We start from the raw sequence: 21,351 nt of genomic DNA on the forward strand, positions 1-21,351 counted from the left end.
CCAGGCCTGGGGGGCATCTGCCAATCACACGACGCCTTGCTGGAAGGTGCCAGGCAGGAGGGCACAGGGGGAGGGGAAAGGCTGGCATGCTTGAGGGGGATGGGAAAGGTGGGACAGGAAATGGTGACACACTGCAACAGCTGGTGCCTCACCTTGGCCTGTGCCAGGGGGCACAGCAGGATGGAGAAGAGCAGGGCCACGCTGAGCACAGCCACCTTCATCTTCCTCTGGCTCTGGGCAGCGCTGCCTGAGGCTGCAGCAGGTGAGGAGCACCTTTATCCCTGCCGGGACTCCTCCCTGCACCCTCCCTGCCAGCCCCCAGGCCAAAGCCCGGCTTGGCACAGCCCCCAGCCCTGGCCACAAGCCCAGCCCTGGCACAGAGTCCACCCCACCCCACCTGTGGCACGGATCCAGCCCCCTTGCCCGGCATCCCTCCAGCTTCCTGCACAGGGCAGCTGCCCCTGGAAGGGCCCAGGCCCCTGGGGGGCCAAGGGGGGCAGGAAGGGAGCCAAAGGCACCTGGGGACCCTGTGGGGACAGCCCCCAGTCCAACACAATCCATCCTCCAACAGCTCCCAGTGCCAGATCCCCCATCTCCTGCTGCCCCTCCCCTCCCAGAGCTTTCCCTGGGGGACACCCCAGAGCTGAGCCTGGCCCCAAACCCAACATGTGGGAGAACAAGGGGAACAAGGGACATGGGATCAGGTGGCTGATTGGCATCTCAGTCACTGCAGACACTGGGGAGCACTGGGCAATGCTGAGCACCTGCAGACAAGGCTGAGGCCTGGGGAATGCCTCAGGAGTGACAATTCCCACATCCACACAACCCGGTATCCCTTTCCCTGCAGATGCCAAACCCCACCAAGCTCCATGCCCACAGCACTGTCCCGAGGGGAATATGCCCTGCCCTGCCCCTCATCCTGTCACACCTGCAGCCACCGAGCCCTCCCAGAGCACCTGGGTCATGGCCCTGGCTCTGGGCCCAGGCCAGCACTGGCCCTGAGCAGGATGTGCCCATCCCAGGCACATGGGGAAGTGGGCACCTGTCCCCAGGCAGCCACTCGGAGCTAATTGGGGGAACAGAGGTGCCCTGTGAGGAGGAGGGGTGTTGGTGCCCTGCCAGCCTCTCTGACAAGCCCTGTTTACCCAGGCCCTGAGGCACCAGGAGCACATTCAGACATCTTGGGCTTCCAGGAAGGAAAATCCACACTGAAGTGGTTCCTGAGAGCTGTCCATGGCTGGGATTCCTGTTTGACATTCCAGGGCATTGGTGAAGGGTTCTGCAAATCTCTTTCCCCAGGGACAATGTGCATCCATCAGAGAAGTGTTATGGCCCAGCTGGGAAAACATTTCACGCCACTGCCTTGATTGTTTGCTCTGGAACTCACCCAAGGAGGCGCAGGGCCCAAGGGGGATGATTTCCCTTGGGGGTTTTGATGCTTTGGGCCTTGGAGGAGACACCAGAGTGTCCCTGTGGGAGATTCTTGACCAGATGGACAAGAGCTGTGATGTCATTGGTTTTCTGAGGTCACCTTGGAGAGAAATTGAGGAAGTGTCTGCAGGACCCTAAACAGTGAATGAATGGATGAAGGAGATTCTCACTGGCCTGACCCACTATCCAGCAAAACCACAGCCAAGGGAAGAGGCCTGGTGGAATCAGGGGGGAAGGAGACCTTGCTGAGCCTGGTGCACACTGGGCACTGTGGGGTGATCCCCTGCTGGTGTCCCAGCTGTCAGTGCAATACCACTGCTCTGATAAGACTGGGTCCTTAAGAAACAAAAGAAGTGTTCAAGCTCAGGGGAGGAGGGGATCTGGTCGCACTTCTCTTCTCTGGCAGTTTCTCTCCCAGGGGGACATTACATGAGAATTGGGATGCGGTAAAGGACAGGGCTGAGGGCAGCTGCTCCCTCTCTCTCTGGGCTTCGCAGGAGGACGCTGGGAGCTGCTGCCTGGGAAAAGGAATTGGTTGCTGCGGGTGGCCAGAGCAGCTTCCCCAGGCAGGCGCTGTCAGGCGCCTGCAGCACCGAAAGCGGCTCCACTCGGGGCTGCCTTGACAACTGCCCCAGCCCAGCAGACGCCTGAGCCCGGATGGTGCAATCAAAGCCTCACCAGAGGGACGAGAGGACTCCTCGCAGAGCAGATCCAGCCGGGTTTATCAAGGGAAAATCCAAGGGCCCAGCTGAAGTGAGGGTGAAGAGGGAAACAGGAGCAAGCAGGAACACAACCTCTGCTGAAGGGAACCAGAGGCAAAGAGCCAGGAGCAGGGCTGGGGCCAAGGTATATAACTGGAGGAAGGCAGGAGGGCTCAGGGTACAAATTATCCAATGGGGAAGGGAGTCAGGGCTGGAGTTAAGGTGGGGTGACACGGGACGCACCAATGGGGGAGCAGAGTGGGAGGGGACTCTCAGGGAAAGCCAATGGAGGAACGGGGAGTACAGAACTTTCTGGAACTGGGGGATGAGCAGCAGTCGATTGACAACAGCACATTCACATTAACAAGCAAAGAACCATGGGGAATTGCACCAGTCTCTCACCTTAACTTAAACAGTGGTGTCCTCCCATGGTATTCCAGGTTCGTCTTCTCCATGGCTGTGTCCCACATCTCCCCCTTTTTTATTTATTAAATAAACATTTCTCAGTGTTTTGTCAATTCTTTTCTGAAAACACATCAGTGCTGCTGAAATGATAACAACTATGAGAAGGACCCACAATAAACTTTTAAGAATGGGGCCACCCACACAGGAGCACTCCACAGCATGAGAGTTTTGTCCATCATGTCCACAACTTTATTTTCAGTAAGAAGAGTCTTCATTTGCTCTTGCATTTCTTTGATGTTGGCCTGGATCGATGTGCTTTTCCATGACAGGTTAAAACAACAAAGTCCTTTGAAATCTTCAAAACCATGGCCACGGGAGAGCAGCAGGAAGTCGATGGCCGCTCTGTTCTGAAGGGTGGCATGTCTGGTGGTTTCCTGGTCCGCTAGAAGGTCTGATAAGGCAGCGGATGTAGCCTTGGTCTGCTTACTAAGCCAGCACTCCAGGTGAGAAAGCTCACCGAGGGCCTTCACAGCTGCAACCCATGGTAGAAAGATGGAAATAGCAACCCTCTTCATCTTGCCCCAATTATAAATTTGGCCATCACAATTTTGATTGAATTGGGAGTACGATCTTTTCTGGGGCGCCAATTGAGTTTCTTGTTTCCAATTTTTAATTTGGGTAGTGTTTGGGGTGAGGGTAGTAAGCTGGTCAAGGCTGCAGGGGCCCCCTTTGATCTTCAAGGGGATCCCTGCCCACACCCTGTCACCACAGATGAGAAACACTCCCTTGGGAAGCACTCTGGGAAACGGAGAGGACTTAGATAATGTTTTGGCAGTATAATTGCACCAGTCAACATCATTGTATCTCTTATCATTTGGTGATATATCTTTTCTCACTATCATCTGTGGTTCAGATTTCTCATGCCAATTTTGTTGGAGTGGCTCATAGAAAAAGTTGACACAAGAAGTCGCTTTGAGGAGCCCGGTAGGTCTAGTTCTTGGAGCTCCTGTGGTGCATGGGGTAAGATCTTCATCCACTCGTCCCAGGTGTCTACCAGGGTGGGCTTCTTACCTGCACAGGGATATTCATTTGGTGACAGGGGGATTCCCACCAGACATGTAGACAGCGGGTCTTTTGCACCTCCCATGGCCATGCAAAAGTTATCCTGCTTGAGAGATTTCCCCAGTGTGACCCATAGGTTTTCTGTTGGTTGTGGCACGACCCATCCAACCGCTGTTTGGATGCACAGGAGCACAGTGACGCTGGCAGCAGCTGTTAAGGTATTTCGGGGTGTCCTGGGAGTGGTCATCTGGTCCTCCAGTGAGTCAGGTATCGACTGTTTGAGCACTGATAGAAACATGAATGGTCAAGTTAGTTGTCACTGTAATTTTCTTTGTTTTGTCCCTGTGGTAGGGAGGGCGAGGGATTGGCAATTGGGGCAGGTGGAGACAATTGCCTTGGCTTGGTCTCTGGAAATCTTAAATTGACCTACTAAAGCTGGAGCATTCTGAGGGAAGAATGCATGGCTTAGACGAGCCTGCTGAAAGACATGTGGTGCAGTGGGGGAAATGTGGGTGGCACTTGCTGCCATTGCTAACAAGTCTGCTCTCCGGCTGCCCTCAGTGATGCATCTTGGCAGCTCTGTGTGTGACCGGACATGCAGGATGTGATAAGGTTGCTCTCTGTGGGAGATGAACCAAATTAATTCAGAGAGCAAGCTGTAGAATTTTTTATTTTGGACTTCCTTGAGCAGGGCACGCTCTGCCCGCTCTGCTATCCCAGTGACATATGCAGAGTCTGTGACTGAATTGAAGGGTTGTTGGAATGTTCAAAACGCCCTCACAGCTGCAGCAAGTTCTGCAGTCTGGGGGGAACCTTCAACAACCTGGATATCAGACTCCCACTTCTGAGTGTCCGGGTCCCTCCAGGTGAACACTGACTGGTGAGATTTGCCTGAACCGTCAGTGAACTCTGTCATAATGTTTTTGAGTGGAGTTTTACTTTTATCTGATTTTGGGGCAAAATGCAGTGAATCTTTAAAAAGTCTGTGTTTAGGATAATGAATTGAAATTTTTCCAGGATAGCTGTCGAATGAAATTTGCAGATGTTCATTTGTTTGTAATAGAGAATCCAATTGTTCCAAAGTATAAGGGAGGTAAATGCACGCCGGATCACAAGCTGCGAGGGTCCGGAGGCGATGTCGGCCTTTAATAATAAGTTTGGCTACAAGTTCTGGTGGGGTGGTAACTGTTTGATGTGGTTGGTGCAGCAGAAAAAGCCACTCGATGATGATGATGAGTGCGGTTTTTGAAGTATCATCCCACTGAAAGAGCAGCACATGGAAGTTTGGGCACTTACCAGAAATACCGAGGCTGAGGGGAAGGGACCGGTCTGTCCGATGCGCCTGGCGGTGTTTGATGGCGCTGGCGACTCTCTCCAAAGCCTCCCAGGCTTCTGGCGTTAGCGAGCGTGGGGAAGCCAGGTCGCCGTCTCCTCGTAGAAGGTCGAAGAGCGGTGCCAGTTCTTCTGTGGTGAGGCCCAGGAGAGGTCGGATCCACATGATGACGCCGCACAGCTGTTGCGTGTCTCTTAATGTCTGGGGGTGCTCGTTGATGGACAGAGGTTGAGGCACGACGGTCCTTCCTGTGATTAAAAACCCGAGGTACTTCCATGGGCTCCATAGCTGGATTTTTTCCTGAGCTATCTGAAACCCAGCGCTTTCGACAACCGCGACAGTCTTGGAAAGTGCTGCGTCTGAGTAAGACTTGGTGGAAGCACAGATGAGTACGTCGTCCATGTAATGTAGGTGTGAGATTCTGTCCAAAGTTTCTCTCATCTGCCTCACCATCGTCATTGGGGACCACTGAAGAAAAGCCCCTTGTCTGAAGTTTCTGGCCCTGTTGGAGAAAGTTACATGCCAAGGGCCCCGAGAGCTGAGCACAGCTGCTGGCATTGCTAAGCTATTGTTCACAGGTGTGTTTGCTGTATGCTACACTGAACCCAATGAAAGGAAGAAGGGGGCCCCTTGCCTTTTTGCAACAATAGCCTTGGAAGTTGTCCCACCTCTTGGCCTGGCTGGACTTCTCCTGAGTTTTGGGTGGTCCCCCACAGAAGACCCCTCACTTGTCTTACAACGGCCGTGACAGACAGACTGAGATGTACAAGGCCTCTCCATCAAAGACCGAGACATGAAATCCCTATGTGAAAAGGCCCCCCCACACTCTTTCCAAGGACTGAGACTGAGACCCCTAACCTGGGGGAGGTGTGTGGGGGAGGCAAGCTAACCAAAGCAAGATGGATGTTGCAGGTGCGAGCAGAGGACCAAGAAGACGATGGCTCTCACCCACTGCAGAGAACATGGACTGTGTGTACCCTTCTCTAAATACCATTTTTTCCCCCAAAAATACAATAGACTACCTTTGATTCGGTTTCAAGTTTTACCCCTTCCCCCATCAACAAAAAGAGTATAATAAGAGTTCGGATGAACTGCAACCCTGAGATCTCCCCAGATGTGACCTGGTGAACTCCATTGGCTGGACATCAAAGGACTTTGCCATTTCTACGTTTGGTAGCTCTGTACCTTCCTTTCTCTTCCTCCCTCTTTTTCCCTTTTCCCCAATTCCTCCCCAATGCATTTTCTTGTGGTTATTCAATAAAGGTACATTTGTTTTGATTATCACTGCAGCCCCCTGTACCGTGTTGGTGTTTTTTACACTCTGAGATCAACCCACGAACCATCACAAAACCCGTTCGTATGGATGGATTGTGACACTTGCATACATACTATAGAAATCTTCTATCAAACCTTAAAAATTCTCTACAAATTCATTTCCAACATTATTGGGTCTGGCACTGCCCAGATCTGGTGTTTGCTGCCACCTCCAGTGCCCAGATCTGGAAATTCCCTTGTTCCGGCAGAGCCAAGTCCCGCAATTTTCGGTAAAGAAAGCCAAAATCTGGCAATTTCCCACTGCTGACACTGGCAATGCCAAGATCTGGTGTTTGCTGCCACCGCCCGTACCCCAATCTGGACATACTCGGTTCCAACACAGCCCAAGTGCAGCAGTTTTTTGGAAAAAGAAGACAAAACGCAGCAATTTCCTGGTGCCAAGACTGTCACTACCCAGACCTGGTGTTTGATGGCACCGCCCATGCCCAGATCTGAACATTTCCCTGTGCCACCACAGCCCAAGTCCAGCAATTTGCTGGCAAAGAAAGCCAAAACCAGGCAAATACCTGGTGCCTACACTACTCCGATCTCATGTGTGCTGACACAGCCAGTGCCCAGATCCAGAATGTTTCAGATGCCAGCACAGCACAATTCCAGCAGTTTGCTGGCACAGAAAATTCACATTTGGCAATTTCCCAGTGCTGGCATAACCCAAATGCAGCCATTTTCTGGCAAAGAAAGCCAAACCCGGCAGCTTCCCGGTGCTGCCACCAGCACCACTGTCTCTGTCTCTCTGGGAGCCTCTCAGGAACCCTGGGCCAGTCCCGAGTCGGCAGACACCGGGGGCAGCCCCGACACGGCCGACAGCGGGGAGACACTCTCTGTGCCCCGAGGGTACTGAGGGCACCTGGGCTGGCCGCCTTTGCAGCACAAGAGACACCAGAGACATCGATAGAAGATAAAGGGCCGACTCTTAGCAGGGGTTAATCCAAGGTTTCATTCCAGGTGTCCCAAAGGAGCCCCTACACCTCAGGGGCCTCCTGCCCAGAGCCCGGGAGATGTGCCAAGGTTACATTTAAAGGGAGGTGGAAATCCAAAGTAGAGAACATTTGACTAACCAAGAAGTGACCCTAAGGGATGGGTCCTGGGGGATGGACATTTAGGACAGCGTATGGGGCAAGGCTTGGGGGGCTGACCCCTGGCCTCTGGCTGATCACTCGACATCCTGGACCGAAGCTTCTAGAGGGAGGGGATGGGATGCTGAGTGATTGACAGAGAGCCAGGGTGGGGATTTGGGGATGATCTCAGCAAGGGCAAAGGATTACACAGGGAAAGGGAGGGGGGTACCATCTGGGATGAGCCATTTGGGAAAAATACGGGGATTCAAAACCTAAACTATACAAAGTATTACAATGTATGAAAACACACTACAACACACCACCCAGATCTGGTGTCTGTTGCACAAGTGCCCAGATCCGGAAATTTCCCAGTGCTGGCACAGCCCAAGTCCAGCAATTTGCTGGCACAGAAAACCAAAATCCGGCAATTTCCTGATGCCAATACAGGCGCCCAGACCTGGTGTTTGCTGCCACTGCCAGTGCTCACATCTGGATATTTCCCCGTTCTGGCAGAGCCAAGTCCAGCAGTTTTCTGGCAAAGAAAGCCAAAATCTGGCAATTCCCTGCTACCGTCATTGGCAATGCCAAGATCTGGTGTTTGCAGGCACCACCAGTGCCCAGATGCGGGAATTTCCCGGTGCCGGCACAGCCCGAGTCGAGTAATTTTCTGGTAAAGAAAGCAAAAACCTTGCAAACACCTGGTGCTGGCCCCACCCAGATCTGGTGTTTGCTGGCACTGCCAGTGCTCAGATCCAGCAGTTTCCCAGTGGCAGCACAGCCCAAGTCCAGCAGTTTGCTGGCACAGAAAGACAAAACCTGGCAATTTTCTGGTGTCAGCACCGGCACCACCCAGATCTGCGGTGAGCTGGCACTGCCAGTGCCCAGATCTGGCAATTTCCCTGTGCCAGCACAACCCAAATGCAGCAATTGTCTGGCAAAGAAAGCCAAAACCCGGCACCTCCCAGATCTGGTGTGTTGGAGTTGGTTTAAAAGAAGAAGGAGACCTTGGCTTAAGGCTGTGGGAAAACCCTCTTTAGCTGGGGTCAGCAGGAGCTCCCGCCCATAATCCTCTTGTTCAGTTATGCAGATTGTTACTAGAAAGTTCTGCGTTCTCTTTGCTACTGTTGGTTAATTTTACTGCAAAAATTGTAATATTCATAATCCTTCCTTCCTCTTGGATCCTTCCCTCAGATCCCACCTTAACCCCTCCCCATATATAAATGTATAAATATCCCTGCTGGACCCTGGGCCCAGGCTTTTTTCTGCTTTGCTCTCTGTACTGTGCACGCCGTCCTGTTTGTTGTGTTTGCCTGCATTAAAGTTCTGTTTCCAGACAAGCAGATGAAAGCAGTCTCTGTCTGTAAAGTGGCCAGAGCTGGTTCTCAGGGAAACCACTGGCCAATGGTCCGGACGAGGACCAGAAGGTTTCACTGGTGTTTGCTGGCACCGCCAGGGCCCAGAGCTGGAAATTTCCCTATTCTGACACAGCCCAAGTGCAGCAATTTGCTGGCACAGAAATCCAAAACCCGGCAACTTGCTGCTACTGGCTCTGGCACTGCCCACATCTTGTGTTTGCTGTGCCAGTACCCAGATTTGGAAATTTCCTGGTGCCAGCACAGCCCAAGTCCAGTGATTTGCTGGCACAAAAAGTCAAAAGTTGGAAATTTGCAGGTTCTGGCTCCAGCACCATCCAGATCTGGTGTTTGCTGGCAGCGCCAGTGCCCAGATTTGGAAATTTCCCAGTGCCTTCACATCCCAGGTCCAGCAATTAGGTTTTATCTTGCTTAGGCAGAGAAGTTCCTGGGACTGTGACTTTCCTTTTTCTTGCTCTGGACTGAAAACCCAGAAAAACACCTGCAGCTCACACCTGTGGCCCACCGAGGTCTGGGACGCTGCATTCCAGCACCAGAGGGACTTAGAAGAGACCGAGTGAGCCAACTACAACCCACAAGAAAGGACTTTCTGAATTTGCCATCTCTTCAGCACAGTCAGAGGTTTTATTTAGTATTATTCATTTTTCATGCTTGTGAATACTTTACTTGATAAATAAACTGGGGTTTTATTACTTTTCCCGAGGGAAGTCTTTTTCTGAACTAGTAGGAGGAGAGGCCACTGGAACTTGATTTCTAGACTGACCCTTTTTGGAGGTTTCCTCCCAAAATTTGCCCTAAAGCAGCAAAACAGTCACAATGGAAACTTCACCAGTGGCATAATTTCCTGGTGGCAAATCGTGTGACAGAAGCTTGAGCTTGTCCTCCAGGAGAGATTCTTGGCAAGAGCAGACAGGAGAAGATTCCCGGAAAACTGAAACAGCTTTCCAGAAGCGAAATTAAAATGAAAGAAACAATCCAAGATATTTTTCTCTATTTATTTCTATGCTCCCCTTTTCCATGGGGCACTACTTCTCCATCCCAGTAATTCCAGATGCACTGCACCTCTAAGATCAGTGGCTTAGTGATTTTTAGACACTCTAAAATACCATGAGCCACACTGAGTTTTCCTTCCCCTGTCTTTACTGGAAGGCAACACTGGAGATGTAAGTGCAGTGCTGGGCTCAGGTAGGAATCCTAGCCCAAGGGAAGGTGTCCCGCCAGTGTTTGCCCCTCAGCCAGGCCAATGCAGAGCAGCAAGCGAGGGGATTGCTGTGCCAGTGTGCAGGAGTCAGGGCTCTGCACCTGGGCTCAAGGCTGCAAAGTTCCCGTGTTTGGACAGACTCAGGGGCTGTGCCCGGGGCGCGCGGGGCTCGAACGTGGGGCTCGTGGGGCGAGCGGGGAACGGACACGGGGACGAACGGCCCTGGTGCTTCAGTTGCAGCGGCGGCAGCGGCGGCAGCAGCAGCGGCGGCAGCAGCAGCGGCGGCAGAAGAAAAACAGATAGCCTAGAACGATCTTTATCGTTCTCTCTTTCTTCCTCTTTCTCTCTTTCTGTCTCTGTGTCTCCCTTTCCCGCCGTCGGGCACCCTTCTCCCGGGGTCCCTTGCCCGGCGTCCCTCTCCTCTCCCCGCCTCCCTCTCGTGTCCCCGCCTCCCTCTCCCCCTGCCGGGCCGGGCCATGCCCCCGGCCCGCCCCCGGCCCCGGGCGGGGCTGCCCCGTGCCCGGCCCCGCCCGTCCCGCCGCGGTCTCGCCTCCGCCCGGCTCTGGCCCTACTGGCGGTGGCGCTGCTGGGCGGGCATCAGTGCCGTGTGCGGGGGCGGCATCGCCGCCCTTCGCCTCCGCCTGGCCCGAGCCCGGCCCCAGCCCCGAGGCAGGCTCCAGCCCCGAGCCCGGCCCCGGCCCCGGCCCCGGCCCCGGCTCCTCCCGGGGCCCGCGGAGGACACAGGCGGCGCGGCCGCTGCCGCCGCCTCCGCTGCGGCTTCCCCGGCCCGAGCTCCGCCGCTCGGCAGCGCGGCCGCCGGCCCCGAGCCTCCCGTGCCGCGTTGCGAGGAGCGAAGGCCTGGGCATGGCCGGCCCGGGGCGGCTGAGGGGCGCTCGGGGGCCGTTGCTGGCCCCGGGCCGAGCGCTGACAGCCGCGTCCCGCCCGCAGGGACGGCGCACGAGGCCCTGCAGGAGCGCTACCGCCTGGGTTCGCTGCTGGGGCGCGGAGGATTCGGCAGCGTCTTCGCGGCCACGCGGCTCTCGGACGGCGCCCCGGTGAGAGGCGGGGCCGGCGGCGGGCGCAGGAGGAGGGGGCGGAGGAGGGGGCGGAGGAGGAGGAGGAGGAGGATGGGGCTGGGCAGGGCGGGCGGCGAGCTGAGGCCGCTGCTGTCCTTGGCTTGCAGGTGGCCATCAAGAGGGTGCCACGGAACCGCGTCCGGCACTGGGGCGAGCTGGTGAGTGAGCGGGGCCAGCGGCAGCAGCCGGGGCTGCCGGGCGGGGATGAGCCGAGGCCCGGCACGGTGGAAGCCGCCAGGACGCCTCGAGGGGGAGCGGGCGTGGGCGCAGCGCAGGGCGCAGAGCATCCCGGGCTGGCTCAGGGCTTCCCCAGGCCTGGCACGGCATCGGCCCCACTGAGGGCATCGTGCTCCTCCCGCAGCCCGACGGCAGCAGGGCCCCGCTGGAGATCGTGCTGCAGGCCAAGGTGTCCACTGGCTTCCCCGGCGTGGTGCAGCTGCTGGAGTGGCTTGAGCTCCCCAACGACATCGTCATGGTGCTGGAGCGGCCAGAGCGGTGTTTGGACCTGCATCGTGTCATTCGGGCATGCCGGTTCCTGCCCGAGGAGGTGGCACGGGAGCTGTTCCGCCAGGTGCTGGAGGCCGTGCGGCACTGCACCAGCTGCGGGGTCCTGCACAGGGACATCAAGCCAGGGAACATCGTGCTTGACCTGGCCACCGGGCAGGCCAAACTGATTGACTTTGGCTGTGGCACCTACCTGCAAGAGACAGCCTACACCCACTTTGCAGGTGAGCCCACGTAAGGGTGTACTCCTGGTCCCGGGATCTCATGGCCCAACATCTCCCAGCCCAAGCTGGCTGTGGCAGCGGGGATTCTCCCTTTTGCTGCCAGTCAGGGGACTGAGTCTTCAGCTGAGTTGCTTTAGTGCGGGGCTGGGTGGGGAGCCATCTTCCAGCCCTGCTGGCAGCCTTTGCCAGCCACTCTGCCCAGGACTGGGGCTGGGCTGAGGCAGCCAGCCCGACCAAAACCCCTGTGAGTAGGGGTAGCCGAGAGGGGGGTGGAACCTGTGCCCCAGCCAGTTTGGTGTGCAGGCGAGAGGAAGGGCTTGCACTGCTCCACTCGCCCTGTTTGCCTTGGCTTCCTAATATTTTTGGGGCAATGCAGACAGGGAGGAAAAGGGCATGTTTTCCCCAGCACAGAGAGGGTTTTTCCTTTGCATGTCATGGTCAGGCTTAGCCGGGGCTTCCTCTGCCCTCTTCTGACACCAGTGGCTTCTTTTCCAAGTCTAAGTTTGTGCACAAGTCCCAGGTGCTGGCGAGAGGGCAGTGGTCACCCTGTGTGCCACTGATGCAGCCCCCGCAGGCCCAGGGATGCTGGGGCCAGGCTCTGGGAGCAGCAGCATCCCCCTGCTGAACTCCATCTGTATTCCATAGGAACACCATCCTACAGCCCCCCGGAATGGAACGACTTTGGCTGGTACCATGGCGAGGCAGCAACGATCTGGTCCCTGGGCATCCTGCTGCACCAGATGGTCTGCGGGGAGCACCCTTTCAGGAGGGGCCGGAACCTCAGCTGGGGCCAGCTCCCGCTGCCACAAGGGCTCTCTCAAGGTGGATCCTCTTCTCTGGGCACGGGGGGAATCCCAGTGCTGGGAGCCAGCAGCGGGCTCGTGAGCATCCTGCTCTGGCAGCTGCTGAGGAAGTGGCACATTTCCTGCTCTCCTCCAAAACAGGGAATTGATGGGAAAGTTTAGGCCCAGCCCTGAGCGCATCCAGAATGGCCTGGGCATGGCAATAGTGGGGCAAAGCAGACAGGAGCCTTCTCTGGCTGACCGGCAGTTTCTGCTTTCTCTGCCCAGAGTGCAAAGATCTGATCAAGTGGTGTTTATCCGTGAACTCCTTGGAAAGACCCACATTAGAAGACCTGTTCTCTGATCCTTGGGTGCAGGATATTCCTCGGCCGTAGAAGAAGGGAGAGAGCCACAGGCACACTTTGATCCAGGGCCCTGGTAAGCTGCAGCTCCACACATGCCTTGGCAATCAGAAGCAAAGGAACCCAGACCTTTTTGTGCTGCCTGTGTCACTGCACAGGATCATGGGATGGGCACACGCAGCCCTTGTGCTGGAGCTGAGCTGCTCTGCCCAGCACTGGTGGCCGCCATCCAAGCTGGTTTTGTTTGTGGTGGTTCCCTGACAGCTGGGGCCCTGGGCAGAGGCCTGAGAGCCTGGTGTCCCCCCAGGGAAGGAGAAGGAGCCCCTGGAGAAGCTGTACCGGGTGGGGATGCTGCTGCTGCTGCTGCTGCTGCTGCTGCTGCTGCTGCTGCTGGAGACAGCCAGGATGGCACCAAGCATGAGAAGCTCTTCCTCAGCCTGGCCACTGGAGGCTGAAGGTGATGGACTTTGAATCTGGCACCTTCTTCAAAGCCAGACTCCACAGGGAATTTGCAGATGAGTCCCCACCCGGGGAGATGCTGCCAGATAATGCATGGCCCAGCCTGGCTGGGAAGCAAAGGTTCCCCCTTTGCTGGGGCGGGTGCAACTGATCCTTCAGTCGCTGCCCAGCTGCTTTTGGCAGGGCTGGGGCATGGGCTGGGCTGGGTACAAATGGGAGTGGGCTCCTGGCCCTGCCAACAGCCCCCAGCAGCCACCGTGGCCTGGGCTGGGGCTGGGGCTGGGGCTGGGGCAGCCAGCCCGACACAAGCAAAGCCCCATGGTGGGAGCAGAGGTGGGACTCCAGAAGCTGTGCAGGGGCTGCTTTGCTCTGCAGGCAAGGAAGGGCTGGGCTGCTGCACTGCCCTTGTTTGCTTTGGGATCACCGTGATTTTGGGGGGCAGTGCAGGGGGGAAGTGAGAAAGTGTGGGCTTCCCTCACCGATGGGTGGGTTTTTCCCTACCATGTAGGAGTTGGGCCTTCCTCAAGGCCCTGACAGAGATAAGATTTTTTCCCATTTTTCTTGTTTTCCCTTTTTGTCTCTAATCTCTTTTCAAGAATGTGTTGTTTGTTTTTCCAGAGGAAGCGTTCCAGGTGGTCCAGTGTGGATGGGGAAGTGCTTGGGAGCAGCTGTGGCGTGGATGGGTGGTGGCCTTGGAGAAGGCTGAGGCCATGGTTTGGGAGCAGCTTTTCTTGCAGCCGTGGCTGGCGTGAGGTGGGTCCCTGTGTGCTTGGCAGGGTGGGATCAGAGCTTTTGGGAGATGGCAGCGAGCACAGGAGCATCCTGCTCTGGGCAGCTGCTGAGGGCTGGATGTGCCGTGGCTGGCTGCAGGCTGGGCACATGTCCTGCCCTCCTGCTCTGCTGCCAAAGGCAGCAGGGATGGGCAGCTCTGGGCACAGCTCTGGGCACAGTCAGCATGGCCTGGGCACCGCAGGCCTTGGCACAAGGGCACAGGAGCCCTCAGCTGAGGGGCACTTTCTGCTTTCTCTCCTTGCAGCCGGGCTCTGCGGCTGCTGAGGCTGCTCTGGGCTCTGCCAGGGCTCTGCTGGGCTCAGCCCTGGGCCCAGCTGGGCTGGCTCTGCCCTCACATTGCTCTGACAGCTTTGCATCAGACGAGCCCCTTGCGAGCACAGTGCCTGAGCTTTCTGCTTTGGCAGCTGAGTGAGACTCTGCTGCAGGCCCAGAGATTGCAGCTGGGGACACACATCCAATTGGCAAGAACCCAAACCCTCCACAGTCCCAGCTGAACGCCTGGATCTGCACAGGGTGTTTGTCTGTCCCATTCTTCCTTCTTGATTGGCTGGAATTGTGCAATTGCACTTTCTTCCTCCTCTAGAAGTGCCTGAGTGGGCCAAAGCTGGCGAGTGGGCCGTGTTCCTGAGGCAGTGCAGTCTGGAGCTGATGGATGGAGAATTGCCCTTCTGCACTGCCCAACCAGAGCAAAAAGCCCTAAGTGACACTTTGTGTCTCTAAGAAATCCCTGCCAGTTTCAAAGGGAATGTGCAGCTCCTTGCCAGGCTGAGAAGGAAGGGCATCTTCTAAAGGATTTGGGCTTTGACAGAGTTTCCATTCCCAGTCCTGCTTGGAGCGGGAAGGGCACAAAGCAATTTCCTCTTGCTTTGAGCACAATTTCAAATGGCAATGTTGAAACAAAGCCCAAAATCTTTTAAAAGGCTGCTGGGGTCAGTAAGATGGATCCATGCCATCAGCACATTTACAATGTAAATAACTGAGTTCCCCTTTAAAAAAGATCATTTACCTCTTAATGCAAAGTTTCAGAAGTTTGTCACTAACACTTGGGTTTTGTTTTCATCTTTCATATTTTATATAGTTTTTCTTCTTTTTCCTTTTTTTCCTTTAAATAGAAAACATGTCCTACAGAAGGAGTGTCCTTTGCTCCTGGTTCCTGTGTGGAGCAGCTCCCTTGCTGCTGGCTGAGCTGCTCAGGCAGAGCCCGGCAGCTCCTGGCCCTGCAGGGCTGAGGCTTTTCCCCGTTGCTGGGCACAGACTGATGGAGCAGCACTGCTGAACACGGGCACACACAGAGGGCCCAGCAGCAGCTGCCTTTGGCCACCTGAGGCTCCGAGGCCCAACCTCTGAGCAGCCAGGGCTGGAAGAGACTGGCAGCATCTGATCCCTGACTCTGGGCCAGGGCTGCACAAATGACCCCACAGCAGCAGCAGCAGCAGCAGCAGCAGCAGCAGCAGCAGCAGCAGATGGAGCTGACTTTCAGCACAGCCCCTGCCCCTGTTCCCTCCCGTGTGCAGCGGTGTCAGAGCAGCCTGAGGCACCTGGGAGCCCCCAGTGCCAGCAGAGACTTGAGATGGCAGCCCTGGGCTCCTGGAGGCTGTGCAAGGAACGGAGCTGGGCACTCCCTGTCCATGGGGAGCTTCCAGATGGAAAAGGCTGCTGTGCCCAGGCAGCTCCAAGGGCACAGAAAGGAGGCTCTGGAGCACTGGATCTGTGCCAGTGCCACAGTCCTGGGCAGCAGCCAGCCAGCCCTGGGGGAACAGAGGGCACAGCAAGAGGGACAGAAGCAGGCAAGGGCAGAGACTGGGAAGAGCCAGGCCCGCGAGCAGGAACAGCTGCTCCATTGCACTCTTGGAGAAAGCTCTTGGCTGCTTCAAAGCGCTGAAAGGCGTGAAGGGCAGAGAGGAGGCCACAGCAAACAATGCTCCTGTTTGCACAGCCTCCCCTCTGCGTGTCCCAGAAGGAATTGGATGGACTGGATTCGTCTCTCCGAGTGCTCTCGTTCAGCATGAGCAGCTCAGCACCAGGAGCTGAAGGAGCTGAAGCCTCAGGCCACAGGAGCTGGGCAAGAGGGAACTTCTGGAGCAAAGTAATGCTGCTGAAATAGCCCCAGCTGAATGCAGCGGATATCATCATGGAATCACAGAATCCTTTCTGTTGGAAAAGCCCTCTGAGCTCACCCAGTGCAGCCGCTCAGCCAGCAGTGCCAAGCCCAGCACTAAAGCACGTCCCTGAAGTGCCAAGGCCTGGACAGCAGCCCTGAGTGAGGCCTGGACAGCAGGCCCCGAGCCCAAGGTGGCCTCTGGAGGAACCTTCCAAGCAAAGGTTATCTTTGTATCTGCTCCCTGCTGAGATCTGCATGGTCATTAGCACTGTGATAGATGTAGCCACTCCTTAGTGAAACATGGATGGACCTTTGTGTATTGAGAAGCCAGAGAAGGCCATGAAATCTGACATCTGGCCTTGTGTGGGGCTGAAGGATCAAAGTCAGCTGCCTTGGCTCCTCCTTGAGGCCTGGCCAGGCTTTGGGAGGGAGCCAAGAGGAGGATGAAAGCAGATGTTGGCACACTAGCAGTGCTGTCAGTTTGTTCATGCAGCACTGTCAGAGCTGGGCCCTCTCCCAGCGGGCTTGGAGCCTCAGCTGGGGCTGGAGGCACCTGCAGGAATTGCCAGTGCCCAGGAGTGGCTCTGCAGCCCTTGGCTGTGACAGCTTCCCCAGCTGCTGTGTGCATCTGGGGGATGGCAAAGGCTGAGGGTAAATGCTGCTGCATCTTTCTGAATCACTGCAGGCAATCTTTGGTGGGGATGATTGGGTGCATTGCTGAGCTGCTCCTTTTGTGATTCTTTGCTGCTCTGAACTGCAGGAAATGACACTGATTCCTTCAGTTGGAGTCTGTGTCTTTGGTGCTGACTTTGGCCACTGGTCAAACCAAACTGGCCCAGTCTGGCCAGATCCCAACCAAATGTCACTTGTTCAATGTCAATGTGAGGCATCAGTGCCATCGGAAATTCCCAGATGGGAAGCCCTTCCCTGGAGTTCCCTGGCTCTGGAGTGGGCTGAGGTGGGAGCCCCGTGGGAGCAGTGGGGCAGTCGGGTAAAAGAAGCTGCAGCCCTGGATGTCTTCAAATGCATCCAAAAACTGCACATGGAAAAGGAAAAGGACTTGTGGGTTTGGGCAGACAAAGATGAATTTGTTAAGAGTCCATTGGAAACAGCACCTTCAGAAGGAACAATTATTGTTGGAATGCTCCCACATGGAGCAAGAGCAGAAGGTTTTAATCTTGAGCTCAGCTGCATTTGTGCCAGTGAAATATCAATATACTAAATAACTATATGTATTTATTGTATAATAAGACCTTAATACATATATTTATCTGTATATTTATATATATATATATTATATATATATGTCTGTATCTATCTGTCTCTATGTATATCAATATGTATATCTACGTATGAAATAATAGTAATGTGAAATAGTGCTGACAATACTAATTTGGTAGCTTTGGCTGCTCAGGGATGTAACTCTAAATACCCTACAGAACAGGATTGGCCAGGACCCTACTGTCAGTGGTCAACTTTGTGAGATTGTATACAATGTAAAAAGGAGGAAGGGATGAAATTGGCTATTTTCTCAGGGTTTGCTGATACTGTGATGCAGAGTGCTTTGTCTGTTGCTGTGAAAAATACAGGGATGAAGCCTGCAGGGTTTTTCATGTCCCAGACTATGCACAAGCTGCAGGATTGGTTGAACGGGTGAAGGGGTTGTTAAAAGAGCAGTTGAAAAAATGAGGAGATGGGAACCTTTGCCCATGGAGAACCCATCTCCCAGATGTGCTCCATGCCCTGAACAATGGCCCACGGGGGAAATGGAAACCCCCTGGCTGTGCACGGCTGCCCCCAATTTGCAAATCCAACCATGGGCAGTGAGACTTGGACTGCCTGGGAAATTGTTCTGGCTGTGATGGCCCCTGGCAGGGCCAGCCCAGAGGCTGCAGGGCTGGGCCTTCATGCATTGGAATTAATGAGGATGAATTCAAAGCAAATGAGAGCCATCAATACTGAAACAGGAATTCAGATTCCTCCAGGACACTTTGCTTTGGTAACTGCTCCCTTGGACCTTGGCCTTGCAAAGTGTTCATGTCATGGCAAGAAGAATTGATGCAGAATATCCAGGAGAAATTACAGTAATTCTGTGAAACAATAGTGGCCAGGATTGGATTATTCAACCCCGTGACAGGGTAGCACAATTATTGATATTGCAATTTTGAGAACAATTGTGAAAAAAGGAGCTCCAGCTCCAATCCCCACCGTTTGTGGAGATAAAGAGTTTGGATGCAGCAGTCCTAATAATGGAGCCAGAGTGTGGGTCCGGAGGCCAAATGGCCCTCCCGAGGCAGCTGAAGGAGCAGCTCCTGGGAAAGACAACTCTGAGTCCTGAAAGCTGGGCAGGAACAATGGGAATGTGTCCCTGCAGCCAAGGATTGTGTGTGAGAACAAGTAGATGTGACAGGATATTGTTTTACACATGCTGCCAGACCAAATCTCCCTGTTTGCCCCAAGGGCCCCTTTGGCAAATGCTCTGATCCACGGGGCTCCATGGGAAGGCTGCTGTGACACTGAGGGACTTGCACAGGAATTGCATCCAGGAGCCTGGGAGCCCCTCAGGGACTGGGACCCGGCCCCTTCCAGCCAGAGGGGAAAGGGCCCCCCAAGCCTTGTTAGCCCCAGACAACATGGTAAAGCTGAACAGCAAAGGGCCTGGGGGCATTATTCTGGAATTCAAAAGGTGCCAGCTCCATGGACAGCAGAATTCTTGTTCCTAACTCCAAGGAGATTGAGAAAAAAGAATGAAGAACGGTGTCACTGAAGTACTGCTGGTGTCTGTAAGGTGTACCTTGATAGTCAGCCAGAATCTTTGTCTGCCACAAACACCTCTAGTGTTTGACCAAGGGGTTAGTCATCAAAATGTAATGATGAGTACTGATGGATTGCTGAGCTTATCCTTTTGTAATTCTTTGCTAATGATGATGTGCTTTGCTGAGCTTATCCTTTTGTAATGCTTTGCAGCTGTGCATGATATAAATGCCACAATTCCTTCAGTTGGTGTCTGTGTCTTTGGTAGTGACCCTGCCCACTGGTGAAACAGGGCCCCCTCTTGCCTAAGTGTTAGCTGGGAAGGCAAAAAGCCTCCCTCCAAAATTCCCCCCTTGCTCCTTGTTCCCCCCTTCATAGCCTGAGCATGATGTGCTCTGGTCTGGGCTGTGCCCGGGGTCAGCTGGGGTCACCTGTCCTGGCTGTGTCCCCTGCCAAGCTCCCCCGCAGCCCCAGCCCCTCCCCAGCGTGGCTGGACGAGGGGCAGGACAGGCCTTGGCTGTGCTGCAGCTCAGCAAGAACAAAACCATCTCTGCGTGCTCAGCGCTGTGCTCAGCACCCGGCCCAGCAGTGTCTCAGTGCCAGGGGCTGTGCCCTCAGTGCCTGCCAGGGCTTTCCATGGCAACTGCCAGGCCAGGTGCCCCAGGTGTCCCCCCCAGTGCCGCTTGCCATGGAAACAGTGCCCAGCCCTGCCCCTTTCTGTCTGGCTGACCTGGCCTTTGGCCCTGGCAGTGCCCTTGGCTGCTGGTTCCTGGTGCCTGAGCGGCCAGCGCGGCACAGGGCAGGTGGCCATGGCACAGCCCCCAGCAAGGGATCCCCTCTGGCTCTGGGCACTGACACCAGCCCTGAGCAAGGGGCCCAGGGCAGCTTTCCATGCCCACCAACCATCACAATGCTTTTGCCCAGAAAAAGGTACTTGGACATGTGTAACTCTTTGTTCTTATTGTCTCGTATTCTCCTAAATCCTAATTGTCCAAATTTTTATTACTTTAATTATATTACTGTTTTATAAAACAATTTTATTGTTTTATAACAATTTTTTAAAAGTTTAAAAACAAGTGATTGGTGTTTTTCACACAGTGCCCAACACACAACATCCCATGTACTGATGTTTCTGGGGGAGCCATTTACAACACCAGGGGCTCACAGGATGTGAAAAACGCCAATCACTTGTTTTTTAAATTTTTTAAAGTTTCATAGTAATACAATGGTTAGAAAATGATCAATATAATTAGAGTAATAATAACTTGGATAATTTGGATTAGGACAATATGAGACAATACAAACAAAGAGTTATGGACATCTGGGTACCTTTTTCTGGGCAAAAGAAGCCTGAAAAAAGACACACTTTAAGAGAGGATTCACCCTTAAAAACAATAACCTGTTGCATATTCATACACCTCATACATGATGCATAAATTCCATTCAAACCAAGGAGTCTGTTCAGTGCCAACTTCTTCCTCTGAATCCTGACGGCGTCTTCAGGGCTGAGCAGGCAGGAAGAAGTTCGTTTCCTCTGATAGGAAAGCAATAAATTCTCTTTCTCTGAAAGATTTAGGTGTCCTGTGGCTGCTATCTCGCTGCAAGTCCTTTCTTTAAAAAAAAAAAGTATCTCACATAGCATAGTTTTCATTTTAACATTATGTTATACCCTAAAACTAGATTTAACACACTAAAGAAAATTAATACAGCAAAACTTTCTGACATAAACACATATAATATTCATTTGAGTATTTGCGAAAAGCCAATCATAAAATACGCATTTTTCACACAGGAGGACTGAGCTCCCCCATTTATTCCCTGTACAGGCGGGACCCCCCCTTCCCCTCAGACCTCTCCCGCCTTCCCCGCGACGGCCAAAGTCCCGCTGTGCTGCCCCCGGCCGGCGACCACGGCGACATCGCCAACCCGCCCGGGCCCCCGGGCTGCCCCGAGACCTCTCTGGCGTCCACGGGCGACGAGCAAGCCCCGCCCATGGCCCCGATGGTGCCGATGGCCCCGCCGATGGCCCCGCCGATGGCCCCGCCGATGGCCCCGCCGATGGCCCCGCCGCTGGCCCCGCCGATGGCCCCGCCGATGGCCCCGCCGATGGCCCCGATCGTGCCGATGGCCCCGCCGCTGGCCCCGCCGATGGCCCCGATGGTGCCGATGGCCCCGCCGCTGGCCCCGCCGATGGCCCCGCCGATGGCCCCGCCGATGGCCCCGCCGATGGCCCCGCCGATGGCCCCGCCGATGGCCCCGCGGCCGCCGCTCTGTCCGGCCGGGCCGTGCCCGGGCCGTGCCCCGCGAGCTCCGCTAGGCGGCGCCCCCGCCCCCGCGCTGAGGGGCCGCTGCCGCTTCCCGCCCTTCGCGCCCGCCCTCAGCGGCCGCCGGGAGCTGG

At 55.0% G+C, this 21,351-nt stretch overlaps 2 protein-coding genes across 2 annotated transcripts in view; both read left to right on the forward strand.

The window, feature by feature from the left end:
* The window catches only part of LOC143696410 (uncharacterized), a 243,260-nt gene that overhangs the window by 104,535 nt on the left and 117,374 nt on the right, over nucleotides 1–21,351 (forward strand). The gene's annotated exons all lie outside the window — the stretch shown is intronic.
* LOC143696380 (serine/threonine-protein kinase pim-1-like) lies at nucleotides 5,832–21,294 on the forward strand. The gene is made up of 7 exons (XM_077192517.1): nucleotides 5,832–5,844; nucleotides 10,848–10,954; nucleotides 11,083–11,133; nucleotides 11,337–11,703; nucleotides 12,349–12,525; nucleotides 20,746–20,957; nucleotides 21,271–21,294. The coding sequence occupies exons 1-7, from the start codon at nucleotides 5,832–5,834 to the stop codon at nucleotides 21,292–21,294; spliced, it is 951 nt and encodes a 316-aa protein (XP_077048632.1).

The sequence above is a fragment of the Agelaius phoeniceus genome, chromosome 34 (assembly GCF_051311805.1).
Source record: "Agelaius phoeniceus isolate bAgePho1 chromosome 34, bAgePho1.hap1, whole genome shotgun sequence".
NCBI classification, from domain to species: Eukaryota; Metazoa; Chordata; class Aves; order Passeriformes; family Icteridae; genus Agelaius; species Agelaius phoeniceus.